At 62.1% G+C, this 27,532-nt stretch overlaps 10 protein-coding genes across 10 annotated transcripts; 5 read left to right on the top strand and 5 right to left on the bottom strand.

The window, feature by feature from the left end:
• Positions 1-197: 197 nt before the first annotated feature.
• On the bottom strand, positions 198-2,582 carry PAN0_003d1513 (uncharacterized protein; the record flags this gene model as incomplete). Its single annotated transcript, XM_014802472.1, has 1 exon — positions 198-2,582. The coding sequence occupies one exon, from the start codon at positions 2,580-2,582 to the stop codon at positions 198-200; it is 2,385 nt and encodes a 794-aa protein (XP_014657958.1).
• Positions 2,583-3,303: 721 nt separating this feature from the next.
• On the top strand, positions 3,304-4,956 carry PAN0_003c1514 (ATP (GTP)-binding protein; the record flags this gene model as incomplete). The annotated part of the gene is made up of 3 exons (XM_014802473.1): positions 3,304-4,197; positions 4,270-4,563; positions 4,870-4,956. 3 exons carry the CDS (start codon positions 3,304-3,306, stop codon positions 4,954-4,956), a joined length of 1,275 nt encoding a protein of 424 aa, XP_014657959.1.
• A 3,444-nt stretch (positions 4,957-8,400) lies between these two features.
• PAN0_003c1515 (uncharacterized protein) lies at positions 8,401-11,606 on the top strand (the record flags this gene model as incomplete). The annotated part of the gene is made up of 2 exons (XM_014802474.1): positions 8,401-8,481; positions 8,628-11,606. The coding sequence occupies 2 exons, from the start codon at positions 8,401-8,403 to the stop codon at positions 11,604-11,606; spliced, it is 3,060 nt and encodes a 1,019-aa protein (XP_014657960.1).
• A 344-nt stretch (positions 11,607-11,950) lies between these two features.
• On the bottom strand, positions 11,951-12,589 carry PAN0_003d1516 (proteasome maturation factor UMP1; the record flags this gene model as incomplete). Its single annotated transcript, XM_014802475.1, has 3 exons — positions 11,951-12,012; positions 12,088-12,193; positions 12,281-12,589. The coding sequence occupies 3 exons, from the start codon at positions 12,587-12,589 to the stop codon at positions 11,951-11,953; spliced, it is 477 nt and encodes a 158-aa protein (XP_014657961.1).
• Positions 12,590-12,995: 406 nt separating this feature from the next.
• On the top strand, positions 12,996-16,379 carry PAN0_003c1517 (antiviral helicase; the record flags this gene model as incomplete). Its single annotated transcript, XM_014802476.1, has 1 exon — positions 12,996-16,379. The coding sequence occupies one exon, from the start codon at positions 12,996-12,998 to the stop codon at positions 16,377-16,379; it is 3,384 nt and encodes a 1,127-aa protein (XP_014657962.1).
• A 55-nt stretch (positions 16,380-16,434) lies between these two features.
• PAN0_003d1518 (metallo-dependent phosphatase) lies at positions 16,435-19,506 on the bottom strand (the record flags this gene model as incomplete). Its single annotated transcript, XM_014802477.1, has 1 exon — positions 16,435-19,506. The coding sequence occupies one exon, from the start codon at positions 19,504-19,506 to the stop codon at positions 16,435-16,437; it is 3,072 nt and encodes a 1,023-aa protein (XP_014657963.1).
• Positions 19,507-19,891: 385 nt separating this feature from the next.
• On the top strand, positions 19,892-23,389 carry PAN0_003c1519 (snare domain protein; the record flags this gene model as incomplete). The annotated part of the gene is made up of 3 exons (XM_014802478.1): positions 19,892-20,356; positions 20,439-20,656; positions 21,211-23,389. 3 exons carry the CDS (start codon positions 19,892-19,894, stop codon positions 23,387-23,389), a joined length of 2,862 nt encoding a protein of 953 aa, XP_014657964.1.
• A 29-nt stretch (positions 23,390-23,418) lies between these two features.
• PAN0_003d1520 (uncharacterized protein) lies at positions 23,419-23,895 on the bottom strand (the record flags this gene model as incomplete). Its single annotated transcript, XM_014802479.1, has 3 exons — positions 23,419-23,471; positions 23,542-23,589; positions 23,661-23,895. The coding sequence occupies 3 exons, from the start codon at positions 23,893-23,895 to the stop codon at positions 23,419-23,421; spliced, it is 336 nt and encodes a 111-aa protein (XP_014657965.1).
• Positions 23,896-24,212: 317 nt separating this feature from the next.
• PAN0_003c1521 (protein prenylyltransferase) lies at positions 24,213-25,376 on the top strand (the record flags this gene model as incomplete). Its single annotated transcript, XM_014802480.1, has 1 exon — positions 24,213-25,376. One exon carries the CDS (start codon positions 24,213-24,215, stop codon positions 25,374-25,376), a length of 1,164 nt encoding a protein of 387 aa, XP_014657966.1.
• Positions 25,377-25,394: 18 nt separating this feature from the next.
• PAN0_003d1522 (bola-like protein) lies at positions 25,395-27,485 on the bottom strand (the record flags this gene model as incomplete). Its single annotated transcript, XM_014802481.1, has 3 exons — positions 25,395-25,787; positions 26,023-27,177; positions 27,267-27,485. 3 exons carry the CDS (start codon positions 27,483-27,485, stop codon positions 25,395-25,397), a joined length of 1,767 nt encoding a protein of 588 aa, XP_014657967.1.
• Positions 27,486-27,532: the final 47 nt, after the last annotated feature.

The following is a 27,532-nucleotide window of genomic DNA, read 5'->3' on the forward strand; positions in this document are numbered from 1 at the left end:
CCAAACCATACACTTTGTTTTCAACTTCGTGTCCTCGGATACCACCCAGGACTGCTTCACAAGCCGTAAATTGAATCTGCCTTTCCCTTATCCAGTGCTTGCGCAGACTTACCGTGAGAGGGATGCGTTGTTCCTTCACACAGGAAGGGTACTGAGAAGAACGTGTGAAATTGAGCAGATGGTGCGGGCATCTAGGTCTAGTCCGACTGCTGTGCGAAGAGGGGCCACTGCTCGCCATGCACCCTGAGTCTGTGGATGCACAGCGGCGGATTTCGTGCCCAGCCATCGATGAACTGCCAGCGCGTAGCCTCGACTCCGTACGGGTACGACTTTGCTTCGTCCGTCAGATTAAATGTCTGCAGCGTGTTGCCGTCTGCTCTGTACTCGAACCACGCCAGCAGCAGCGGCGCCTCGTCGGCATACTCGGCAGGCACAGCAGACAGGAACGGCTCCGGAAGCACTTGAGCAAAGTACTCGCGCGACGTCGGTGCAAGCTTTCGTCGATACTGCCGATAGTAGTCGTGATCCGACTCGTCCACTGTAGCCCATACAATGACGCGGCGAGGAGCAGTGCGTGCCATGCCCGGAAGCGGATGCTCCAAAACCACCTCGTCCACCACCTTGGGCGCCGCAAGATTCACGTCGATCATCGAGTTCCAGCCCGTCATCCAACAATTATCCGCCCCCAATCCTGCTCCCGGGGTAATCGCCTTGACCGGTTCTCCAATGGGAACCTTTCGCCCCTGCGCCAGGTATGCCTTGAGGTTCCATACGCTGTTGTATCTGTATCCTCGATGCACGGTGCCCTGTTCACCCACCCATGCTCCGCTCGTCACCGCGGCCCAGTCCACCCGCCCCGTGCGATCGCGCGAATACCGCTCGAGCCGATCCTCAATGAGCTCGCTGAGGAACGTCTGATCGAAAGACTGCGCCAGCTTGGCGTTCACCTCGTCGTTGGCGTACTTTGCAATCTTGCCCACCTCGCGCTCGAGCTGCGCAAAGAACTTGCCCTCGGTATCGTCCGCACGCCGCTTGAGCTGGCCGTCGATCTTGCGGTCCAGATCGCGCAGCATGCTCTCCACATTGTTCGACACGCTCTCTTGGATCGATCGCAGCTCGTCCTGCGCCAGACGCGACACTTGACGCTTGGTCGACGCCGTGAGACGCGACAGCTCGGCGTCCTTGCGGGCCTCGGCATCCGCTACGATCTTGGCCGATGCCGTCTGCAGACGCGACGAGATTCGCGACTCGATCGACGACGACAGTTCGTCCAGCCGGCTGGTCAGATGCTGCAGGTCCGCACGCAGTCGCCGGTTCTCGCGATCCAGCAGCGAGTTCCGGTGCGAAAAGTCGCCGTCAGAGGGCACCGAGACGGAATACGATGGAGAGATGGAGGGGAATCGCAAATTGGGTCTCTCGATACCACCGGATCCGAAGCCATACGCGACCAAGATGGCCACGCCGATGGTGAGCAGAAGAGCAAGATTGGCAAGGAGATCCTTCCACGAGCTTGTCGCGACCGCACGCCACAGCTTGCGACCAGCGACAAGGGGCAGCCACAGCAGCAAGCTGAGTAACGCACCGAGAATGCGCGTCACCAGCCTGCAAACGCCCACCGCCAGCCGGACGGGGAGTGAGGATGGCTTGGGCTGCGCGTCCTGAGGGCGAGTGGCCTCAGCGGGCTTGCCGGCCACCAACGCAACCGGCTCGTCGATTTCCTCGTCGGATGCGCCGTCGAAGCGAGTCTCCTTGCCGCTAGCGGCGCCAGCGTCGTCGTCGTCGTCATCTTGGCCGTCGTCGGAGCCGCTGTTGGCGTCGTGCTCGGCCGACTGAGAGTTGAGGCTGGTGCGTTCGCGGCTCTTTTTTGTGGTGCCCTTTGCGGTGGTGTTCCTCCAGCGCAGGTTATCGATCTTGCCCTGGTCATACGCCGAGACGGAGCCCGAGTTCCTGCCCTTGCGCCTGCGCCGGGTGGGCGAGCCGGGGTCGTCGTCATCGTCGTCGTCTTCGCTGCCCGGTCGGTAAGGCCTGTCGTCGAGCGAGGTGCGTGCCTTTCGCTGTGCCGAGACTCTGCGTGTGACGACGGGCTGCACCTGCACTGGCGGCTGTACGCGGCTGCCGTTGGTCTGCATGCGGGCCACCTCGCGCTCCTCCTGCTGGTAGTCGGTGCGGTCGCTGCTGCCGCTGGAGAAGATGGAGAGCGAGGCGCTGTGCGAGTGGCTCACGTCTCGCGGGTCGTTGAAGGCGCGCTGGTCACCACGCAGCAGCGACGACTGGTAGGGCGCTGGACTGGTTGTGCCGTTGTGGTCCGAGGCCTCGCGGACGTAGTAGCTGGTCGACGCGTCTTCTTGCTTGATGGAAGTGCTCATGGATGCGCCGGCAAGCGCACTCAGATTGGGCAAGGGCCGACGAGCTTGGAAGCCGACGCCGGCAGGGCTGAGTTGTCTCGACATTTCGGGCGATAACTGCCTGCGTGGCGTGGACGGGGTGGCGACATTGCGGACCTCGGGTGTCTCGGATCTCGCGCTGATCCTGGGCGACCGCCGGGGCGTTGGCGTGCCGCGTGCCGATGTGCGGGGAGGCATGGTTCAGCGAGCAGGCGAGCGGCCCCGGCACGGTTTAATTGTTCCGCTTCGTCCGAGATTGCAAAAGCTGACGCAGTGACGAAGCGGGCTCTACCAGCGAGCGCGTGATGCCGTGCAGTGTGGAGATCGTCTTGGGTGTATGATGTGGATGCGTGTCCAGATGGCTTGGATGGAGAAGGTGGTACAAGGTCGGATGGATGAGTATGCAGGTTTCGACGAGTTGCTGAGTCCTCGATGCGGGTGCGGAACTGCTAGCGGATATAGAGTGCGGAAGAGAGAGGGTGGTGAGCTTGAGGGTAAGAAGTGAGGATGGATGGAGGCGCGTAGCTGCGCTTAACTTTAGGTTGGTGCGTGTCATGGCGCCAATCACACCCTCTCTCACACGCAGCAAGCAAGCATGTCTCGGAGGTTGGCATTGCGGACCCCTTTCTTTTCCAACTTCCTTTCTTCTCTCCTCGCTTGCGCAGCACAGCACAGTGCATCGCAGCGCAGGACAGGCCGCGAGAAAGCTCCCAACTGTTAGACCGCGTCCGAGTCCCGCAACAAACCGAGCCCGAAATTGCTCCACTTGCCATGAAGCCGAATTTTTTTCTTCTCGACGGGGCCGCACAGATCTCCGGCTTCCGCTCTTTTGCTCAGAGTCGCGGCGGCTGAGCTTTCTGGTCGGCTGCTCTTTGACGTTGCTCGTCCGAACACCACCATCATCGAGTGCGCATCCACCATGGCCTCATCATCGACACTCAAACCTCCGCAAGCGGCACCGGTGCCCGCAAGCGCTGCGACGCATCTGGAGCTGCTGCCGGACATCCCGCGTGCGAGCTCGATCATCGTGATCGGCATGGCGGGCTCGGGCAAGTCGACGTTTACCGCAAGCCTGCACGATCACCTGCACGAAAGGGCGCAGGAGCAACAGGATGCCATGGACCAAGAGCCTACAGCTTCTTCGTCGTCTGCACGCACTACTGCGCCGTACATGGTGAACCTCGATCCGGCGGTGGGCACGCTCGGATACGAGCCCAATGTGGACATCCGCGATACGGTCGACTATGCGCGTGTCATGGAGCAGTACAATCTCGGTCCCAACGGTGGTATCCTCACTGCGCTCAACCTCTTTACCACCAAGTTCGATCAGGTGCTTGGGATTCTGGAGAAGCGAGCCAAGGAGGTTGATCATATCGTGCTGGATACACCTGGTCAGATCGAGATCTTTACGTGGTCCGCATCGGGTTCGATCGTCACAGATGCGCTGGCTAGCTCCATGCCAACCGTAGTGGCGTACATCATCGACACGCCAAGGACGACGGCGCCGGCGACGTTCATGAGCAACATGCTCTACGCTTGCAGCATCCTGTACAAGACCAAGCTGCCGTTCGTGCTGGTGTTCAACAAGACGGATGTGCAGGACCACCAGTTTGCGCTCGAGTGGATGCAGGATTTCGAAAAGTTCCAGGAGGCCCTGGCAGCGGGCAACGCCACGGATCCTTCGGCTACTGTCACGCAGCATGGACTTCGAGCACCAGCAAGAGACATGGATACCGAGGGAAGCCAGGGCTACATGAACAGTCTCATGAACAGCATGAGTCTTGTCCTCGACGAGTTCTACAAGAATCTCAGGGTAAGTTTGGCCAATGTGGTACCAGCAAGGAAGGGTGCAGAGATGCTGACCCGTCCATATTGTGGAATGTAGGCCGTGGGAGTTTCCTCCGTGACAGGCGAAGGGATGGACGACTTTTTGAACGCCGTGCACGAGGCACGTCAGGAATATCTGGACGACTATCGACCGCAACTCGAACGGCTCGCCAAGGAGCGCGACGCCAAGCGCGAGTCGAGCAAGAAGGAGCAGCTGGCGCGCCTCATGAAGGACATGAAGGTAGGCGGCAAGGGTGCGGCCAAAACGGCGAAATCAGCGACGCGATCCACCGAAGATCTGTCGCAGCCCATCGACGAGACGTACGAAGGAGACGGCCAGATCATCGAACCGGTAAGTAAACACCAACCGCCGCAGCCCAAGGCGCATGTTCCTGCGCAGAATATCCACGAGCATTTGGTCATCAAGTCTGGAACGGGCGGCAGGGCTCAAGACGGAGCATGGTGGTAAAGCATGCGCCGATGCTCCGCTCGCAAATTGGTTTCATGCTAGCCCAGCGCCTCATTCGCCAAAAGCCGCTCGTCCGCTCGTCCGATTGATGACGTGCACTCCCCGCGCCGTCCCACCTCCGTGACTCTATCTCTAAGGCCTCTCATACTGACGTTCGCTGTGATTTGTTTGTTGATCTGGGGCTGGTAGGATTCGGACGAGGAGAAGCCACACTACGAGTACCCTGGGCCAGACTACGACCGGGGTGACGGCACGGTTTGGCCTCGTCCTGGTTAGGCCAATACTAAAATCTAAGGCCCGCCATGGTGCCGATCTTTGCTGGAGCAGCGAGGGCGTCAAGCAATGCGAATGCCATCTTGCGCTTTGATGTGCGCGTGTGTTGGTATGGGCGGGCTGAGTCAAGTGGGTCAGGTGCCCCACTCCCGCTCGGAGAATGGTGGGGCAACTGCGGTGGGGGATGATGCTGAGATTGATTTCGCCATCGGGGCTTCTAGACGCCGACGAGCGAGGTTGCTGTAGCCTTAATCTATCGCTGCTCGTGCACAACGGCGCAAGGGATGCTGGGCACAGTGGCGCCACCGCAGAGGACTCGGAGTGTGCCTTGACCTGCACGAGGCGTCCCGCTTTTGCATGACCAAATCTTGGACTTTCTTTTTGTTTTTATTGTAATTTACAGTATTTCACATTGTGCGCCAGAGTGAGGCGGGGCGAGGTTGTGGATGCGAGCGGAGATCGCATTTAAGGATCGCAAGGGGGGCACACACTTGACAGCGGCAGCCGCGGCTTGTCTGTTGATCGCAGCTCCAAAGCCTGCCCGCGCCGAGCAACGAGAGGACGAGGCAGGGTCAAGGCTGATGGGAGCGGCGGACAAGAGAAACACGGGATCGAGTGGCGCGTGTGTGTGGAGAGAAGCCGCTCTGTCAGAATCGCAGAATCGCGTGGATGGGAAATTGTTCAAGCGAGCTGCTCGGCTGCTCGGCTGCCGTCTTGATGGCCAAAGTCGACGCTCTCAACAGCCAGCCAAAGCCGCTTTGCGTTGGGCAGTGCCTGGAGAGGCAGTGAGATGCAGCGCGACGCCGCAGCGCCGCGCCGCGCACCGCATGGCATCGCATCGCAATGCAATGCAAACTTGGAGACCTGACCTCGGAACCAAGCGCAATCGGGTCATCGGCATCCGCAAGTAGAGTTGCGGGTGGCATGGCGCGTGTGCGTGCAGTGTCACGGCGTCGATGCAACGAGCTGCAAAGGCAGGAATCAGACAAGCCAACCCGCCCCGACACCGCTAGCGAGACCACACATCTGCAAGAGGCAGTGTTGGCCAGCTCAAAACGTGGCGCCCCGACGGAATTGTCGAGGGAGGTCGCCACCTGCGGATTGCGCGCGTGTCATTCACGCTCACGCTCACGCCCACGCCAGGCGCGCATGCCACCCAAGGCGACCGAGTGCATGCTTGCCGGCGTGAAAGTTGTGCGGTCTATTGCGTCGGCTGGCAGAGGGGATAGCTGGAGACCTAACGAGATGGTTTCGGCCGTCGCTTGACCGTGTCAGAATGGTTTCGTAGAGACCAAGAAACGCTGGCGTGAGGTTGCATTGTTGGTTGCTCAGCCAGAATCGGCGTGCGTCCGCTCCAACAGCCACGCCGCAACGCCAGATACAACAAGTCGATCCTGCAACGACGCAGGTGCGGCTGCTCATCTGCGGCGGTTCCGGTCCTGCCCTTGGCTCTAGCACATCGAGGTGTCATCCGTGCCTGTCTGCAGCCTGGCTTCTCCGCGGGCATGACCGAAAATTCAAAATGAAAAAGAAAAAAAGCAGAAAAGAAAAAACAGGGACCACGGCGGAATGGCACTGTGCAGAAGACCCTGAAGACGACCCTTGAAAAAGCAGGTGGGTGAAGGCACCTGAGCTCTAGAATCGTGCTCGTGGCGATTCAGTGCCGATGCTCCAACCTAGTCTCTCGCTCTCGTGGCTCGGTGTGTGCCGAAGTGCTGCTTCCCGCGCCGGCGTGCGTGCGAGGATGCAGGAATCTAGACCAAATTTTGCACCATCGCTTCGTGCTTTCTTGCTTGCCTCGACCAACGACGGCAGAGGAGTGCCGACTGGCAGGCGACGGGTGGTGACATGGCGTGGGCGATCCTTGGTTGGAATGGCAGCGTCTGGAAGCCAATCTATTGGGCGAACGGATGATCCTGCGGCTGGTGTCCGAGGCCGTGTGTGTGGCACTTTGGCCCGTCCCTGCATGTTGTGCGGTCTTTTGCCCTCTCGAAGCGAGCTTGGAAGCCTTGGATTGGCAGCTCCGCTTCGCTCTTGACGCTAATTCCGAACCCAACGTTCGACTGGACAGCGGCACTTTGCCTGTCCCCATGCTCGGCACCTCGACGCAGCCTTTGCACGGCTCCCGCGTGACGATCTTATCAGGCGCCGTCTCGCCTCCAGGCTGCCACACTCGCCGTGCGCGGCGTGCGCGTTGGTTGAGCTTCAGACCGCGCGGGCTCGCCTCGTTCTCGTGCCCTGCCGTCACCGTCTCCGTCTCCTCCGCCCGTGCTTTTGTGTTGCTTGAACGGCCCTGCCTGAGTTGGTCGGCACTCTCTTGCCCTCGCCTCCCGCGCGGCCCTCTTCCGTCGAGACGCCCATTGTGACGGCAGAGTGACAGCCGCTGCTCTGCTGCCCTGCGGTTGTTCCGACGATTCGCAAACGGCTTCTCACACCTCCCTCTAGCCGCGCTCAACAGCCGCTGTGGCTCCCACGCTCGCCCGCCCGCTCGCCCGCTCGCCCGTCCGCCCGCCTCTGACTGCCTTGGGTCGCCTCGCCTTGGCACGCCCGCCGCACTCTTCCTCTTCCTCTCCTTCTCTCCCTCTCTACCTACTGTAACTCGACCGGCCGCCGAAACCGTCCAACTGCGTGAGCGGCGACGACTCGATTGCATCTGCTGCTCCTTCTGCACGCGTCTGCATCCGCCGCTTGGTGCCTCTAGGCCCGCCAGCCAGCCATCCGAGTTTCTGGCCGCTCTTCTCATCAGCTTCACTTTTCTCGCTCGCTCGCTCGCTCGCCAAGGTTGCTCGCTGCCTTCCGTTGTGCCCTGCCATCGGCCCCGCCCCGTTCAGCGATATCCCTCTCGTCTTTTTTTGCTCGATCGCTCTCACACACTCTCATACTCGCACTCACGCACACGCGCACCCACGCATCCACATCCCCCGGTTCGTTCCATCGGCACCGTCACTCTTCACCAAGCACGCGCTCACCACCGCGCTCACCGGGTCCCACTCGCATCCAACACTTGCTCGCTCTCTACCATCCGCTCAGCACGCCCTGGTCACCGCCTCTCGTAAATCCGCCCCAGTCGCATCTGCCAGTCTGGTCTTGCTTCGATCTCTACAACCTCGGACTCACCAAACTTACGCCTTCTCGTCTTACTGCAACGGCTCGGCCCATCGTCGCAAGCTCATAACAGCGCCGCGACTATACATACCCGCTTAGATCCACCACGATTCACACCCTGCTGCACCAAACCCACACCGCCATAGGCTTGCGCGGACTCTCCTCGACAGGGTCCGCAACGCCCTTGTTTGTCTCGCACAACCACTCTCTCGTCTCTGCCAGTGCCGCAGATCTCATCTCGCTGGCTCCGTTCGTCCCGGCTTTCGCTCGTCTCTCCGCATCTCCGCATTCGAGCGCCGGCCTAAGCGCGCGCACACTGCAACACTCATCTCTACCCTGAGCATGCCCGCAGCCATGAGCAGCTTGGTAGAAAGCACCATGGAAGACGCCTCCACCGACGCCTCGGGCAACAAACGCAAGAGGGTAAGTCGTCTTGATACCGCACTTTGATCGCATCGAGGACAAATCCAGGCGCGCCCACCCTCCGCGAGCAGACCAGTGCCGCTTTCCATAGTTGCAGCGCTGACCACGCATTCCGTTCCTCTGCATCTCTCTCCCCGTCTCGACAGATCTGGGCCGCCTGCGAGCCCTGCCGAAAACGCAAATCCAAATGCGACGGTCAGAACCCGTGCTCAGGATGTGTCTCGACCATCAAGACAGCCATGCTGCCCATCAATGCCACCACTCTCCAGAATGGCACCATCGACGAGGCACTCGTGCAGGCAAAGGCACAGGAACTCTGCGTCTTTGACTGGAATCGCAAGCCTCGTGGTCCCAAGGGTAAGAAGGCCGCCTTTGCTGCCGCCTTTGGCGCAGAGTCCACCGGCAGCGTAGGTGCTCCCCGCAGCCACACCAGTGCCGGTCCCGCCTACATAGAAGCTCAGAAGCGCAGCCTCAACGAGACGCAGCATACCAACTCGGCTCCTCATCTCCCCAACTACGATCCCGCCTTCACCTTCTCCTCGCTCGACAGCTTGTCCGCCGCCTCCAGCTCCACTACCTCGCCCGCGCTCGCACCACCCTGGCCAGAAATGCATCCTCCCCCCATCGTCGAAAATGGCGGTCCGCATTACGAGCACCACGTGCCTACATCCGCCATGCACCCCACCTCGATGGCCAACGGCGTGCATGCTGCGCAAGCCTCCTCGTCCTACGGTCGCCCCGAGCTCTACCACCGCGGATCCAACGAGAGCAGCTCCTTGTCCGACTTTAGCTCCCATACCTTTGCTGGTCGCCATTCCGACTCCAACACCTCCGGCTCCACCTTTTCTCCGCCGATGGTCCCAGGTCCTTCGTCTCGACCCATGGGAACCGAGGAGCGCCCCCTCAAACAGGCCACCTACGACTATTTTGGCAGCGCCGACAACCGCATCAGCAAGGCATCCCTCAGCGCCTGGGACTCCCTCGCCGACGGTGCCAGCCATCCGCGCTCCAACAGCGTGTCGAGCTTGCTCCGTTCGCAAAACTCGGCCGGCACCTCTCCCACCGAGGTCAACCGTCACGGCGCCTCGCCGTCCCACTCACAGGGCTCCGGCAGCCTCCCCGCCGGTGCATCGCCGCAGTCGGATGGCAGCGTCAACTACTTCAACGCGGCCACAAAACTCTCGTTCGCCGAAGCCGACAATTGCGATACGCGCTACCACGACCAGTCGATGCTCATCAACCGCCTCAAGCCATACTACTCGGAAAAGGACCGTCCCTTTGTCGCTCTCGCCATCTCGCAGTTTGAGGCGCTCGACTCGTTCGAAAAGATGATCCCCTCCCGCTATCTCTTTGGCTCGTCGCCAGGCTCGAGTGGGCGCGACCCGCCGGCGCACGTGTTGCTCGCCCTGCTCGCCTTCCTGGCACACCGCGCGCTGTTGCTCCCGGATAGCATGAACATCGAGGACCTCGACCTGCAGGCGGGCGATCTGGTGCTGCGTTGCGCCAACAACTACGGCAGGCTCGAGGGCGACGACCGCAAGCAGATGCTCTCGTTTGCCCGACGCAGCTGGACGCTCGCCAACGACCTCATGCTCCAAAAGATCCGCAGCGGCGACGTCGACCCGCGCCTCATCATCACCGGCATGCTTCTCGAGATGGGTGCCGGCGAGGATGGCCTGAGCAGCAAGGGCCTCGTCCAGCGCAAAATGTGGCTCTTCCGCCTCGCCTATTGCTGGCGACTGCACCAGCTCGACGCCAAGCCCGATTCGGAAAGCTGGAACACGCCCTGGGACGGTCGCGAGGTGCTGCAGAAGGCCATCGAGATCTCGGGCGCCACCAGCGCCGACGATCCGCGCGCTCCGCTTCCCCGCGCCGCCGATACACGCTCCATGATCAAGGACCCTATCGAACTCGAGGCGATCCGCAGGCAGGTGTCGCTCATCTTCACCGCCGCGTATTGGGTGCAGACGGCGGATCTTCAGGTGCCCAAGTTTGACGTATACACGATGGAGCTCGAGCCCGCCGGTGCCGACGACTTTATTCACCACGGATCCAATTGGACGCCCAAGGTGCACCCGGCCTCCAACGGCTATCTGACGCAGACGCGCGATCTGATCTTCCGCACCTACGGCCGGCTAACACGGCTGCTGCACACGCCACTCGCCGACATCTGCACCGGCCATTCGCCCGAGCCGGATCTGCAGCACGCGATCACCGAGATGGAGACGACGCTCGACTGGCTGATGGAGCGCATCGGCTCGGTGACGTACGAAGGGCCCGAGATGCCGCTGCGTGTGGCGGCGTTTGTGCACTCGCGCATTGTGGCGCTGCTCATGTACCGCCTCTTCATCTCGATCCAGGCCTTCTTCTTCCTGTTCCCCGAGCGCACTACGGCCAAGACGGACAAGTCGCTGCGCATCGCCTCGACGCTCATGCCCAAGGGCGAGGCGCGCTCCAATTTCGAGATGATCGCCGGAGGCAGCATGGCGCCCGAGTCCGAGAGCGAGGACGACGGGGTGGCGGGGCGCGACTTCCAGGGGCGCCGGCTGTTGCCGCGTCCGCAATTCACGCGGCATCCGATGAAGGCATCGATGGCGGTGCTGTGGGAGACGGGTGGCGTGGCCAAGCGGCTGCTGGATCTGCATCGGGCGCGCGATGCGGCGCTGGAGCCGGTGGAGGGGCCGTCGGCGAGTGCGCTGCGGGCGGGCGAGGGCGAGAAGGAAAAGACGGGCAACGAGGTGGGCAAGACGATGGATGCGTCGCTGCGTGCGGTGCGGTGGCCGCGCCATCTGCGTCTGTTTGCGCAGCACGCGTATGCGATGGCGGCCGAGGCGCACGTGGCGGGCGCCTCGTGGCTCGACACGTACGGCGACGAGAATCCGTCGTGGAAGACGCCGGCGACGTTTGAGCTGCTGCCCGAGTTCAACAACGAGCACATCGAGAGCGGGCTGTGGGACACGGGCGACGCCTTTTTGGAGCTGCTCGAGGCCATGGCCAAGATGGGCAGCACGCACGCGCGCAGCAACGAGGAGGCCACGCTGCGCTACCGCCAAGAGCGCTGGAACTGGGCCAAGCGCTACCAGCAGCCGCCGAGCGGCCTCACCAGCATGCCCATTCCCAAGTAGCCGTGTGGCGCTTTGCAATGTGCAGCATCTCTCTTTCCAAGAGCGGTCGGTCAGTGTGCGAAGGGTGTGGCAGTGAGGCAATGCACTACAGTTGTGGGTGCAGTCTACGGTTGCGTGCAGAGCGTAATTTATTGGTGGTCTCTGGAGCGGCTTTCGATGCTGTGAGGTACCCGAGCCCAAAGAACAGGAGGCAGCGACTGGCGGCAGGGCACGCGACTGCACTTTGCCTTTCTCGAACCGATCAACGGGCGGTGTCGCAGACTGCAGGATGCGTGGGATCAGATGGATTGGAGATCTAATGTACAAGTTGAGAAAGCAGCAGCATGGATGTGTGTCTTAGCTGTTTACAAGCCGAGACGACGTTCCATGACGGAGTGCATGTCTGGGATGGTGGATGAGATTTCGGCTGTTGATACACAAACATCACTGCGTCAGTACATCTGCAAACCACATCGAGCAGCAGCAAGGAGGTGGAACTTACAGGGCAAGAAGTCGCGAGGCTCGATGCGTTCATCATCGCCGTTCAAGATGTCGAGATGCACCTTGGAGATGGAGTTGGAGCTCGTAGTAGGATCAAATGCGGGATTCTGCCAAACCATCGACCACAATACAATCAGTCAAATCATACCGTGTTGGAGTTTGGGGGAGAAGGGGGGGGGGGGGTAGAGACGTACGTAGCTTGCGATCTTTCGTTCCATGAGGATGTGAGCAGGTGCGCCGAGGCCGTGCACGTTGCGCTGCATGGTGAGCTTGAGGTTGTCGCGCGTGGCCTCCCAGTTCTCGAGTCGGTTCTGAACGGGGTGGTGCGACGCAGTCGAGACCTGGTGGAGTACGTTGGCGGTGCCGTGGCGCATGGTGTCGTGCACGCCCGCATAGACGGGATGCCGGGTGGAGGCATTCGAGGAAGTCGAAGTGTTCGATGCATACTTGGGCGGCACGAGCGCATAGCTCGGCTCAGCCTGCGTGTTGGATGTCGAGCTCATGTTGCAATATATACGGTGCTGCTGGCGATGATTGGGAAGGTCGTAGAAGGCGAGGTTGGATGAAGTAGCGACGACGCGCAGATTGATGGACAGAGGTGGAGAAGGGTGCGGCCCGTGTGTTGCGTTGAGCCGAGCTGGCTGAGGCGAGTTGCGTGGCCAGTCGATCACGAAATTTGACAGGTGTTAGACCGTCACTGAGCGTTGGGACTGTTTGTCAGCATGACACGACTTAGCCGTCTCGAGTGGAGTTAGTTTTGGCTGCACGAAAAAATGTTTCTTTTGAGCCGTGCAGCGGCGCTTCTTTTTGCAAGAGCAGCTCAGCCAAGCTCGAGTGCAGACGAGACCCTGGTTTGCCGATCGCAGACCTTGCCTCCGCCCCTCCAACCACTTCCACCGGCCAGCCATCATGGATCCAGACGGCCTCTTCGACTTCCTCGCGCCTGCAGAGGCAGCGCCCAGCCCAGCCACCTCATCCGGCTCCTCGCCATCCAAGAAGCAGCGCAAGCGATCCAAGGCTGCGGCTGCCGCTGCTGCTGCCGAGGCTTCCAAGTCCACAGAGGCTTCCACTTCCAAAGACACATCGATCACCAAACAAAAGAATGGCAGCGCCGCAAAGAACGATCAGGCTGCCGCTGCCGCTGATGTTTCGTCTTCCGACGACGCCGCATCTGCTCCTGGTCCGTCCAAACGCCAACGACGCGACGGCCCTATCAAGCCCGCTCCGGCTCCCGTCCCCACCGTCGTCACGGACGAATTCACAGACGAGGCCACCCAGTCCATCCCCATGGAAGGCGGGCTGGCTCCTGCCGACTCCAACGATGCAGCTGCTGCGGACAACGCAGACGGCTCCTCCAGCACCGACCTCGCCACCACTAACGCCGCCGAGAAGAAGATGCACGTCACACACTCGGTGCGCCACCAGGTTGCATTGCCACCCGACTACCCCTACGTGCCGCTCTCCCAGCATGTGCCCAACGACCCTCCCGCAAAGCACTACAAATTCACCCTCGACCCCTTCCAGCGCAACTCGGTCTCGTGCATCGAGCGCAACGAGTCGGTGCTCGTCTCGGCGCACACCTCGGCCGGCAAGACCGTCGTCGCCGAATACGCCATCGCACAGTGCCTCAAGAATGGTCAGCGCGTCGTCTACACCTCGCCCATCAAGGCGCTCTCCAACCAAAAGTTCCGTGAGCTCACCGCAGAGTTCGGCGACGTCGGCCTCATGACCGGAGACGTCACCATCAACCCCTCGGCATCGTGCCTCGTGATGACCACCGAGATCTTGCGCTCCATGCTCTACCGCGGCTCCGAGATCATGCGCGAGGTCGCATGGGTCGTCTTTGACGAGATCCACTACATGCGCGACAAGGAGCGCGGCGTGGTGTGGGAAGAGACGATCATCCTCCTGCCGCGCAAGGTGCGCTACGTCTTCCTCTCGGCGACCATCCCCAACGCCATGCAGTTTGCAGAGTGGATCGCACACACCCACGCACAGCCCTGCCACGTCGTCTACACCGACTTCCGCCCCACGCCGCTCCAGCACTACCTCTTCCCGCAGGGCGGCGAGGGCATCCACCTCGTCGTCGACGAGCGCGGCACCTTCCGCGAGGACAACTTCCAAAAGGCCATGGGTGCGCTCGCCGACTCCAAGGGCGAGGACGTCGCGGATCCCAACGCCGGCGGCGGAAAACGCAAGGGCCAGGTCAAGAAGGGCGGAGGCGGCGGCAAGAAGGGCCCCTCGGATATCTACAAGATCGTCAAGATGATCATGGTCAAGAACTACAACCCGGTCATCGTGTTCGCCTTCAGCAAGCGCGAGTGCGAGGCGCTGGCGCTCCAGATGAGCAAGCTCGAGTTCAACACCGAAGACGAAAAGGAGATGGTGTCGACCGTCTTCACCAACGCCATCAACGCGCTCTCCGAGGAGGACCGCGGCCTCCCCCAGATCGAGCACATCCTGCCGCTCCTGCGCCGCGGCATCGGCATCCACCACGGCGGCCTGCTGCCCATCCTCAAGGAGGTCATCGAGATTCTGTTTCAAGAGGGCCTCATCAAGGTGCTCTTTGCCACCGAGACCTTCTCCATCGGCCTCAACATGCCCGCCAAGACCGTCGTCTTCACCGCGGTCAACAAGTGGGACGGCAAGGAGTTCCGCAACCTCACCTCGGGCGAGTTCATCCAGATGTCCGGGCGTGCCGGTCGACGAGGCCTTGATGACCGCGGCATCGTCATCATGATGTTCGATGAGAAGCTCGAGCCGAGTGCGGCCAAGACCATGGTCAAGGGCGAGGCGGACCGGCTCAACTCGGCGTTCCACCTAGGCTACAACATGATTCTCAACCTCATGCGCGTCGAAGGCATTTCGCCAGAGTACATGCTCGAGCGCTGCTTCTACCAGTTCCAGAACGCCGCGTCTGTGCCGGCGCTCGAGGCGGAGCTCAAGGCTGCCGAGCAGGAGCGCGACGGCGTCAAGGTCGAGAGGGAGGACGAGGTGGCCGAGTACTACGACGTCAAGCACCAGCTCGAGACGCTGCGCAAGGATGTGCAGGCGGTGGTGACGCATCCGTCGTACGTGCTGCCCTTCCTGCAGCCGGGCCGGCTCGTCAAGGTGTGCCATGACGAGCTCGACTTTGGCTGGGGCGCGGTGGTGTCGTACGAGAAGCGGCTGCCCAACACGCCGGGCAAGCGCGCGCCGGCGATCGACCCCAACGCGCCGCCGCAGAGCCAGTATGTGGTGGACGTGCTGCTGCACTGTGCGGCGGGCTCGGGCGAGAAGAAGGGCAAGGAGGCGGCGCCGTTTGTGCCGTGCCCCGAGGGCAAGAAGGGCGAGATGGTGGTGGTGCCCGTTCTGCTCTCGACGGTCGAGGCGCTGTCGGGCATCCGCATCTTCCTCGCCAAGGATCTGCGTCCGAGCGAGCCGCGCGAGACGGTGCGCAAGAACCTCGTCGAGGTGCGCCGGCGATTCGCCAAGGGTGTGCCGCTGCTGGATCCGATCAAGGACATGAAGATCAAGGACGACGCGTTTGCGCATCTGGTGGAGAAGATCAAGATCCTCGACGAGAAGCTGGCCGCGTCGCCGCTGCGCACGGACAAGGCGTTGCCGCAGCTGTATGCGGCGTATGCGCAAAAGCAGCAGGCACAGGAGGTGGTCGAGGGTGTGGCCAAGAAGATCGCGGCGGCGCATTCGGTGTTGCAGCTCGACGAGCTCAAGTGCCGCAAGCGCGTGCTGCGTCGGCTGGGATTCACGACCGCCGACGATGTGGTGGAGAAGAAGGGCCGCGTGGCGTGCGAGATCAGTACGGGCGACGAACTGTTGCTGACGGAGATGATCTTTAACGGCGTCTTCAACGACCTCGAACCGGCGCAGTGTGCGGCGCTATTGTCGTGCTTTGTATTCGGCGAGAAGAGCACCACCCAAACGCGGCTTGCGGAAAACCTGGCTGCTCCGCTGCGCATCATGCAGGAAACCGCGCGTCGCATCGCCAAGGTGTCGATCGAATCCAAGTTGGAGCTGGTCGAAGAGGAGTATGTGTCGTCGTTCAAGGTGGAGCTGATGGATCTGGTGTTGCAGTGGTGTCAGGGAGCCAAGTTTGCCGAAATCTGCAAGCTTACGGACGTCTTTGAGGGGAGCATCATCCGATGCATGCGCAGACTCCAGGAACTCATCCGCCAACTCGTCCAAGCCGCCAAGGCCATTGGCAACGAAGGTCTCGCCACAAAGTTCGAGCAGACACTCGCAATGCTCGAGCGCGAAGGAAGCATCATCTTTAGCCCCTCCCTCTATCTCTGAACCGCCACCGTGCAATCTATTCTATTTTCTTTGCTTTGACGACTGCGTGTGGGGTTTAGGTGGAGCGTGCAATGTCGACAAGTCGTCCATCGACCAGTGGCGATACAAAGGCAAGATTCATATCGTCGGCACGCGGTTGCGTCGCCGCACTAATATCCGAACGCAGCTGGTCCATCTGTCCCTGATCGAGGTGGAACGAGCTCGATGCCACAGCCCCCTTGCCAAACCTCGGCTTTGCTTCTCCCTCCTCCTTGTTGGCGGGATCGGCATGGGTTTGGGGGAGATTTTTCAGATCGGTGTTTTGCTTTTGGACGAGGCTGTCGAGTGCAGCGATGAGACGACGCTGGTCGGTGATGCCCATCTCCGCTGCGCCGGGGAGCGTCTTTGCAGCCTCCTCGAGCGTGCTGAATGCTGCACGCAACGCCGTGGCGCGCGAGACGATCTCTCTCTCGAGTGCAGTCGGCTCGCCCCGCTGAGCGCGCGATGCACCGGCCGCAAGCAGTGCCAGCGCCGCATGGTCGTCGCCATCGTCCGCAGTCGCACCCAGCGCAATCGCCGCATCGCCACCCTCGACCTCATCGTGCGCTGCAGCCGCAGGCTGATCCGAGGTGTCGCCCGTGTACAGCTGTCCATCCTGCGCGGCTGCGCGCGACACGAGCGCCAGCAACTCGCGGATCTGCGTCAACAGACCCGACGCGAGCGTGGGATCAAACAGCGCGCTGTCGTGTCCACCTCCGTTCTGCGCGGCGTCGGTGCGCGTGCGCTTGGCAGCACGAGACGCCGTGTCCACCCCATTGACACCATCAACTGCGGCGGCGGCTGATGTCGCGGACGAGTGTGGCGCGGTGAGCGGCTCGTTGAAGCGGCGCGAGACCGAGTCGTAGGCCGAGTGGTGTTCCGATCCGCCGATGTGGAGTGCGTCGCGGAAGCCGCCGGGCGACTGGTCGACCACCATGCACCACTCGCCCGCCGATCCGGCACGGCCGCGCTTGACGGGCGTCGTGGGCAGCTCGGCTTGGGTGCTCGGCTTGATGGCACGCTTGAGCAGGTTGAGCGAGCGCGCGCGCGTGATCGCAATCCGCGTGCGCTTACTTAGCGTATCCACATCGCGCATCTTGTCGTCCTCAACCTCGGCCTTTGGTCCGTCGGGCCCCGGCAGCGCCGCCGAGCCGTCGGTGCCCTGCCCGTCCTGCAGCCGACGGATCTGCTTCATGCGCCACAGATAGCTGGCGCCCAGCAGGAACTTGCGCACAATCGCCGACATGAGCTGACCGTTCTCGTGGTCCACCACAAAGCGGCCGCGCTTGAGCGCGTCAAAGCCGTCGTAGCCTTCGGCGAGGTACTCGCGCGTCACCACGCGGTACGTCTTGTCCAACTCGAGCGCGCCTCTGCTCACCAGCGCCGGCCTGTGCACCTCTAGATCGTATCCGCCGCCGGGAAGCTCGGTGAGCGAGAAGCGACGCAGCTTGCCCACATCGGCATCATCGTGCTTGGCATCCCCGTGCTTTGCATCCTTGGGCTGCGCCGAGGCGGGCGTGTCGAGCGGGTTGTCGAGCAGCTCGACGCTGACGAGCCTCTTGCCCGGCGGCTTGGTGGAGTCCCACTTGACCATCATGCCTGCGACCTGCGGGAATCTGCCCTCCTGCTTGGGCCAAGCAGACAGGCCGTTCTCTAGCGCGTCCCAAATGTCCTGTCCCTTGAGCTCCTTGCACACGACGGCGTCCTCGAACGGCAGGATCTCGAGCACGTCCGAGAGCGCGATCTTGCCCGGGCCGTACACCTGGTCGCCGCGGAGGCTGCCGCCGCAGATGATGCAGCAGTCGACCTCGCGCGCACTGGGCGGCCGGCGCTCGCTGAGCTCGCCGCGGTTGTCGCGTTCGCGCAGCACCTCCTCGTACGAGTTCATGAGCACGTCGGCGACAAAGTTGCCAAACGCCGACTCGTCGGTGCGCACCTTTTCGCTGCGCACGTCCCAGGGCGTGAGTGTGTAGGCGACGCTCTGACCGGTCGATTTGCTGATCTTGGCAAGCAGGTCGTCGAGCAACGTCTTGACCGCTGGCAGGGATGGGTCGGAGGCCTGGGTGCGGTATCGCTTGACGCTGAGGCTGCGGATGGTGCGCTTGCGTACGGCAGCGTCGTCGCGCTCGGAGAGCTCGAGCTTGAGCTCGGAGAGGTCGCGGAAGTCGGTGCCGGACTTGACGACCATGGCAGCCGAGTCGTTTTCGGTGCCTGGCTCGCCGCGTTGGAAGGCGTCGCCGTCGTAGTGGGCTGCGCCGTTGCCGACGTAGTAGATGTGGTCGTGACCGCCGAGCACGAGATCGACGCCGTGGGAGGTGGCATCGGCGTTGGCGACCGCACCGACCTCGTTGGCAAAGTCAATGTCGTTGGGCAGCCGGCTGTGGGTGATGGCAATGACAAGCTCGCACGCCTCGCCTGCGGGATCACGCAGGATCCGGCTGAGCTTGAGCGCGGTCTTGGCCATGTTGCGGTAGACGAGGCCGTGCGGAAAGTTGGGGACGGTGGCGATCCATTCCTTTTCGACGATGCCGATGCAGCCGACCTTGACGCCCTGTACGGTGGTGGTCCAGGAGCGCAAGGTGCCGGCGACCTGGGCATCGTCGTCGCACAAGTCCTCGTCCCAGTTTGTGCTGCCGCCACCGTCACCCTCCTTGTCCTGGGCAGAGTTGGTAACGTTGGTTCGGTCCACGACGTTGGAAAAGAGCCAGGGAAAGTTGTTCTGCGCCATGAGAGTCTGGAGATGGGGATAGCCAAAGTCCCAGTCGTGGTTGCCGAGGCAGGCGCAGTCGAGGTTGAAGGCATTGATGACGGGTACGAGGTGGGTGCCTCGGGTGACGCTCGACTCTACCGAGGGCGAATAGAGGTCGCCACTGAAGAGGACGAGACCTTTGCGCTCGCGCGCGGTTGCATGCTCGGACCAGTCGCGAACGCCGTCGGACGGCGGCGGTGGGGGGAGGTTGGCGAGATCGGACGGCTCACCCCAGGACTCGCGGATGGACTGGATCTTTGCGGCAAACTGGTCTGCGCCGATGGTTCCGCCGCTCTTTTTGTCGTTCTGGCGCACGCGGTAGACGTCGTTGAAGTGGATGATGGGGAGTGTGACGGACATGGCGGAAGGTCTATAGGATTAGCGGGACAGAGTACGGATGGAATGCAACAAACAAAGGTGTTCAGGTCGCAGTCATAGCAGCAGAGAGATGGAAGGACGATGGTGCTGCTTTGAAGAGAGGAGCCGGAACAACGAACGTCGGAAGGTGATGGTGGTGTTGGTGTTGGTCAGCACGGCTAGGCGAGGCTGAGCTTCAGGGTCCGTGCTGAGTGTGAGCCGTGTCCCGATTGGGCTCCCGATTCAAATGCAGCTGCAGCGAGGCGGTGTTGGCGATTTCCCGCCTTGGCTCCACTTGGCAGAAAGAGCAACACCTTGCCCTTGCTCTTGCATTCACTAGCCCATCGATCTGGAAGGTGAGGCCACTTGGACACGAGCGAGTCACGACATGTCGCGCGATCCCTACCACGACTTTGCATCGGACCTCAAAAGCTCGCTGGCGTCGGCGCGCTCGTTGAGCGAATCGTACAGGCAGCTCGTCGCGAGGAGCGCTTCATCGAGTGCATCGGGAGGCGGTGGCTCATCTTTGCGCCGCACATCGAGCGAGATCGACTCGGCGTACGACCGGCTTTCGGATGCGATCGAAGGATTGCGGCAGGATGTCGAGGATGTCAAGCAGAGCGTGGCGGTGGTGGAGCGCAGCGGGCCCGAGCGTTTCGGCGTGACGCCCGACGAACTGCGCCGCCGCAAAGCGTTCGTCGAGGAATGCGAGGCCGAGATCAAGGCGCTTTCCAAAGTGGTCAGTCGAACAGCTCCCGGTGGACGCGGTGGTTCTGCATTCGACTCGGTCAAGATCGATGTGGATGGCCAAGACGAAGATGCGACAGAGGCGTTCGAGCGTGAACAGCAGCAGGTAAGTTTGCCTCGTTGACATGCTTCTCGAAGCAGGAAAGCCTTTATTGACCTGAGTCTTGGTGATGTTGCGATGCACGCAGATTCTCATGTCGCGGCAGGACTCTACGCTGGACAAGATCGGCACGACACTCAACAGCCTGCGCAACCAGGCGGGCATGATGGGGCAGGAGATCGGCGAGCAGATCGAGATCATCGACGCGTTTGATGGCGAGGTGGAGCAGAGCCAGGGGCGGCTGGGCAAGGCGATGCGCAAGATGGACGAGGTGGTGCGCATCTCGGACGAGCGTCTGGGCGGATGGTGTGTGTGGATCCTGATCGTGGTGCTCCTCCTGCTTCTGCTGGTGGTGTTTTTGATATAGCGTCTCTCATCGTCCTGCCGATTTGCCATTCTATACCCCACACACGGACAAATACAGCGCACAGAAGCATAGTCAGCATACGTGCCCTCGTGTCGAGCTCAAGCAAAGATGCAGCAGTGAGTTGGAGATGGTGACCGAAGTAAAGGGATGAAAGGGCATCGACCATCAGGCCGGGGTTTTGGGGGGGGGGGTGAAATTGCGCGGCGAACCTCCACCTTTGGAGGCGGCGAAGGACTGCCCCGCTGCCTGCCCAATGCCACGCGACCCCTCGGCGCCCGTCATTCACGCTCACTACCATCACCACCATTGGCCCGTCACCTCGCCTCCATCACTCGTTTCATTCCCTCGAAGACTGCGATTCGGCTCTAGAATGTTGTCACTCTCTTGAAACACTCGACACCGCACACGCCATGGACCTTTCTTGGAACATTGCTTTCCCAACCTGATTCGACGACCGCACCCTTTGCACCGCCAACACCATGGCGAGTGGCAGCAGCGCAGCATCACTCGCGCACGAGCACGATGCCCACTCGGAGCCCATCAACTTTCGTGCGGCGCTCGCGGCATTCGAGCAAAACAGCGTCACGCATGCCGGCAGCCCGGTCACCGCCACTCGTCGCGCGCCTCAGACACCAGCACGTCCATCTGGCGGCCTGGATCCCATTGCACGCTCCGCATCCACACCGCACAACCGCGCCGGTACAGCAAGCAACAACCCGTTCTCGGCGGCTAATGCACCCGCCTCGCCGCGCGTGGCGACAGTCTCGATCCCTACCACCTCTGCATCCGGCATGCTAAGTGCACCATCGCCTGCAGTCGTAGCTTCCACCTCACCCTCGTATGCTACGGGCAGCACGCTGCGAAAGTCGGACAGCGGACTGAGCCTGCGTGAGCTGATGAACAAGAGTCTTCCGCGCAGCGCTCACAGCCCCGTCCCGCCGAGTCGCAGCCGCTCCGGTGCGGACGACGACTCCACGGCCGCCTCGGCATCTGCAACTGCATCAGGCCGATCGACACCGGCCATGGCACCTCGCGCCATTGTGGGGCTATTTGCCGAAGACCCTTCCGCGGATGCGCTGCGGCGTACAGCTAGTCCTGCATCGTCGCTGTTGTCGGACGAGCGTGCGGCGCGGCACATGCTGGATACGAGCCTGGACGAGCAGGACCACACGCATCCCATGTTTGCGCATGCCGTCATGCCGCGCAGCACGTCCGGCTCGCCCGAGCGCAAGGGCAGCACCTCCTCCACCGCCTCGGCATCCAGCACCACCCCGCGTCTTCCCCCGCGCCCCACGCAGCCCAGTCTGGCGCCCAGTCCGACGCTCACCGAGTTCGGCCAGTTCCAGCCCGTCACGAAAGACAAGCCGGCGGTCGGGTATGCCACGTATACGCCGGGGTTCAAGCGCGGCGTGGCGACGATGGATGTACAGCGCACGCCACCTGCGCTTCCACCGAGAAGTGCCACGGTGGGCCAAAGCGAGCGTGCGAAGAGAGAGGTGCCACCATCGGTTCCTAAGAAGCCGCTCAAGCCGGTCCCTCCACCGCGACCCACCGCCGCGCAGAGGAGCGCACCAGACGGCGCAGCCAAATCGTTCCGCTTCGGAAGTCCAGCCGCCGAAACCACATCCGCTCCGCCTGCAGCTCCAACGCGACCATACAAACCCTCAACGCCGCGCGCCACAAATCTCACCCCCAACACATCCAGCACAGCCAGTACCGCGAGTCACAAGAAGAGCGGCAGCAATGTGTTTACGAGCATCAGTCTGAGCGACGAGGCGAGCAGCGAGCTGCGGCGTACGCTCGAGACCGACGTGCGCACCGACGTGCAATTACCGCCCCCCGCACGCGGGCGGCCACCCACCACACCACACCGCACCGCTACCGCATCCACGGCCACGGGTGGGGTGGTGAGCTCGCTCATCGGCACGGCTGCATCGGCACTACCGCTGTTCAAAGCGTCCACACCCGCCGCCGGGGGTGCAAGGTCACTTGCCGACGGCGCGCCGTCCAAGCAGTATGGCGTGAGTCGTAGCGGCAGCACGCACTCGGATCTGAGCGTGCGACCAGGCCACACGGATGTGGGGAGCTGGATGCCCACGCGCGCCGTGCAGCTCGCCGACGCGCCCAAACGTGCCCCTGCAGCCGCGGTGCCGGCATGGTGGAAGACGCCGGATGCAAGCGCACGCGCGCGATACGACGCGCTCTTCACAGCCACACTCGCCGACCAGGTCCAACGCCGCAAGCACAGGCGCAGGGACGAGAGCGATTCGAATGCATCTACGCTGCGCGAACAGCCGCGCACAGCCGGCGTGCACGCGCTACGGGGTTGGTTCGAGTCCGACGCCCCACCCGCCGCGGCCGATACAGACCCCGGCGCGAGTGCGGACGAGTTGGGTGCGACGAGCGTGCGGCGCGTATGGAAGCGCAGTCGGCTGCCAGCGCGCTTCCTGGCGCAGGTGTGGGACTATGCCGTGCAGCTGGGCGACAAGGACCAATCTGGCGCTCCTGGGCTCGGCCGCGAGGCGTTCGTGTGCGCACTCGCCACGATCGATGCCGAGCTCGCGCGCAGGAGGTGGCGCCGCCAACAACGCACTGCGCAAGCCAGTGATGCACACGCAGTTGCGGCGAGAGAGACGGGTGGACGCAGAGTGCCACCCCGGCCGCGCGCATGATGGGGGAAAGAGGAATGGAAACCGTGCGTTCATGCGTCCGAATGCGTGGCTGCGACGGGCGAAGTGGTGCCATGGATGAGGTCTGCATGCACAACACTGAGTGTGAGCAAGATGCTTGCTACGATGCGATTGGGTGAGGGATTGGGGCTTACCTTGGATCGAGGTTTCGAGCGCGTCGATGCGCGTGCTCATCTCGTTCACTGTGCCGCCAAAAGTCCAAGTGTCAGCGCCGAGGTTGCATATGAGCAGGTTGAAGAAGGGAGGCACCTACTGCGCGCAGACACTTGAGAGTTCATGTCGTCGAAACGTGTCTCGAGCTGGCCGAGCATTGTGTCGACCCAGTCGATCAGCTGGTGTGGCGACGAGATGTCCGCTGGCTCGAGCGCCGCCTTGGCGTCGGTGGGCGCTGCGGTGCTGGCGGCTGCCGATGCGGCGCTGCTCGATGACGATGCAGCAGTCTTCGTAGGCGCAGCGGATGCAGCGGGCGCAGTCAGTGTAGACGTCATCTCGAGTAGCGGCGTGGGGTGAAAGATGGAGGTGAGGAGCAGCCAGAGACGTGCAGCCTAAAGCTGAGCCAAAGCTGAGGTGTTGTTCTGCTGCCGTGCTCCGACTCGCGCGAATCCAACACGGCGCACGAATTTCGAATTTTGTTAGATTGACAGCGCAGGGTCCCCTTTGTTGGATCGGCGTGGAGGCGGTTTTGGACACCGTGGGAATGCGCCCCTCATGCTCCCTTTGTTCCTGCCTCGTTCGCCTTTGCCTTTCCACGCAGCCACACAGCAGCGGACAGGGTTGGCAGCCCACCACCACCTTCCCTCCAAACATGACCGACACCGCACCTCGCTCGGTGCTCGACGAGCTGTGCTCGCCCTACCTCCCCTTCGATGCCACCTCCGCCGTCTGGTCGGACGTGACGCCCGTTGCTCAGGCCGAGTCGTCATCGCCCATGTGTCCGATCCTGTACAACGCCGAGTACTCCAGTGCCATGGACGTCTACCGTGCACTTGTCGCTTCCAACGCCCCCGCCACCTCGGTGCCCCTGGAGGGGATGGAGCTCAGCGCGCGCGGGCTCGCGCTGACCGCACATCTGATCCAGCTCAACCCGAGCCACTTTTCAGTGTGGCACTACCGGGCGAACATCCTGCTGTACGCACCCGAGCTCGAGAAGCTACCCGGCGGGCGCGCAGGCGTGCTGCGTGCCGAGCTCGGCTGGCTCGACAACCTCGCGCACGCCAACATGAAGAGCTACCAGGTCTGGCAGCATCGTCGCATCGTCGTGGCTGCCCTTGGCGACCCTAGCAGTGAACTCCAGTTTAGCGCCGACAATCTCGCACGCGATGCAAAGAACTACCATACCTGGGCGTATCGCCAGTGGGTCCTTGCGCACTTTGGAGGGCTGTCCCTCCCGACGGCGGTGGAAGAGGCGGTGGAGGAACCGGGTAAGGCGCAGTTTGCGCAGCTGTGGGAGGGCGAGTTGGACTATGTGGACGAGTTGCTGCGCGAGGATGTGCGCAATAATTCGGCGTGGAACCATCGGTGGTACGTGTGCTTTGCACGCTTTGGCATCTCTGCACACATCAGTGTGGACCAGGAGCGCATCGAGGAGGTGCGCAAGACGATTGCGTTCGAAAAGGCGTATGCGCGCGCATCCATCCTGGGCACACCCAACAATGCCTCTGCCTGGACCCACCTCCGGGCCCTGCACACTTCCGTCCCACACGAGCTGAGGACGCCGATGTCGGAAGCCCTGCCGTGGGTGGAGACGCTCGTGTCGACGCCAAAGGAGGCCGAGGCGGATGCCACGGTGGATATCATGGGTCGTAGTCCCGTCGGTGCGCTCGAATGGTGTCTCGACTGCATCACTTCTGCTACCCCCGATGCTGAACAGCGTGCCGAGCATCTGGTCAAGCGACTCATTACCGTCGACAGTGTACGCAAACGCTTCTGGGCATACCGACTCAAAACCATCCGTCGTCACCTCCACTAGGCAAGAGAATATTGGCATTTAGAAGAGTTTGGGAGGTCCCTCTGGGCCCCAAACAAGAAGTCTTAAGTCTGTGAAGCAGTTGGTTGCGCCGGCCTGACCAAAGTCGGCAAAGAGCACCATGTACGTTGCAGCTGCACCGGCGAGGATGCCGCCGATGAGGTTGAGTTGGTTCTGTCGCTGGCTCGGTTCGAGCGCATCGTGCTTGGTGACGCGGCGGAAGAACTTGGCCTGCTGCGAGGGTGTTGCGCGTGCAGAAGATACGTTGGCCCGTTTGGGTGGCGGCGTGTAGAAGGCGGACAAAATGTCGCCTGTTGCCAGCGGCGATGTAGGGTGCAATGACGACTCTGGAGCGGTCCATAGACTTCCAGACCCCTCCTCGGGTGCACGTGGACACTCACTCCCATCACCAATCTAGTAAAAGGAAAAAGACATGTCAATAAGAAGATCCTCCTCAACCACTTGCACGCGCCAACATCTCTCTCTCTCTCTCGCGCGCGCTGTTCTGGGGGAAGGACAATTTGACCAACATGAGGGAGGAAAGCTAGAATACATGGCCCGAACAAAAGACCCGGGGTTCAAAGAGCGCGCGCGCGCGAGAGAGAGAGAGAGAGAGAGAGAGAGATTGCCGTGGGTGTTACATGCTCACATTGTTCTCTGCTTGCTGTTGCCCTTCCGCGGGCACTCGATTCTCCTCTGCCCACGTCTTTGTCCTCAGACTAAGCGCATGCAGACCGCGCTCGAACTCTCCAGCCAGCAGCGCATTGACCGCTCTGTGGCGCTTGATCTGCGGCATGCCGGCAAACTTGTCCGACACCACGTGCACGTAAAAGTGCGTTTCGCCATTGCCGCCTCCCTGTGCCGCCATGGCGGCATGGTGAGCGTGCTTGCTCGAGTCGTTGCGGATGTTGACCTCGACCTGCGGTCCGAACTCTTGCTCGAGCTTACTGCGCATGGCGGTCTCCATGCTCGTGGGCGCTTGGGTGGCCGATGTGGCGTACGAGCGCGACTGCGAAGCCATACTTGCGATCGAAGGCGATGCTACAGCCGCCTGGGCGGAGGATGCAACGTAGCTTGCGGCGTTGGGACGAACCACGACGGGGATGCGGACACGGATGTTCGACGGCAGAATGTGTGCCACCAGCGTGTATCGACCCGTCTTCTTGATGCGTCCGAGCTTGTCGATCGCGTCTGCGTCCGGGCTGTTGGCTGCGTTGACCAGCTGAAACTCACACGCCGTGTTGATCTGCGCCGCGGTGAGTCGGTTGAGCTGCACCGGCTTGGCGTCGCGGCTAAAGTCGGTCTCGAGATCGAATGCGCCGTTCTCGCGCAGGAAGGCGACAATGTCCGAACCGGCAATGCTACCCTGAATCGTCAGTGGCGGACGCGGGAGGTCGGCGTCGACAGAGCTGGAGCCTTCGCTAGCAGCAGCGCTGGCAGATGCCGGCTTGTACTTGGTCGTGGTGGGTCGCGAGAGCACCACAGTCGGGACCGCCTCGAGCTTCCTGCGCAGGCTGAGCAGCTGGATTGCACCGAGCTCCTTGGAGAGGGCGTCGCGCGTCTGCTGACGGTTCAGCTCGGCCTGTGCGGTCTCGAGCTGCGCCTCTACAGCCGCGGCGCTGACCTTGTTGAGCGAGAGCTGGAAGGGGGTGGGGAGCGGTTCGTACGTGGCTTTGCAGGCGGGCAGCAGCACGTTGCGCATGCGACCGGGCTGCACCAGCACAATGCTTCCGGCACTACCGAGACCAGGCACCTCCTTCCTGAGCTTGACGCGGACGAGCCTCCTTTGCGAGAGTGTGAGGGCCTGTTGAGAAGAAATGCCAGACGAGACTGGTCAGAATCCAGTCATACCGGGGGCATGCGAGAGTTGGAGTAGGTGACGGCGCAACTTACGGTGTGTGCGAGGTCGAGGACGGCAGACGATCTCATCTCGTACTGGATGCTGATGCCGTGCGCCGCGCTAGGAGGATCGGACGCAGCGGTGTTGGAGTGATACGGATGATGACGGGCGGCTCGATGGAGGCAGTTGAGTCTTCCGAGAGCGCCTTTGCTTTTTTCGCAGAGCCTTCGCCTTCCCGCTCTCCAATCGGACCCGCTAGTCCCCAGCATCATCTCGCGCGAGAAGATTTTGTATAATAAGGAAAGTGTTGCATCGAAGT

This window comes from Moesziomyces antarcticus, assembly GCF_000747765.1.
Source record: "Moesziomyces antarcticus DNA, scaffold: scaffold_v10003, strain JCM 10317, whole genome shotgun sequence".
In the NCBI taxonomy this organism is placed as follows: domain Eukaryota; kingdom Fungi; phylum Basidiomycota; class Ustilaginomycetes; order Ustilaginales; family Ustilaginaceae; genus Moesziomyces; species Moesziomyces antarcticus.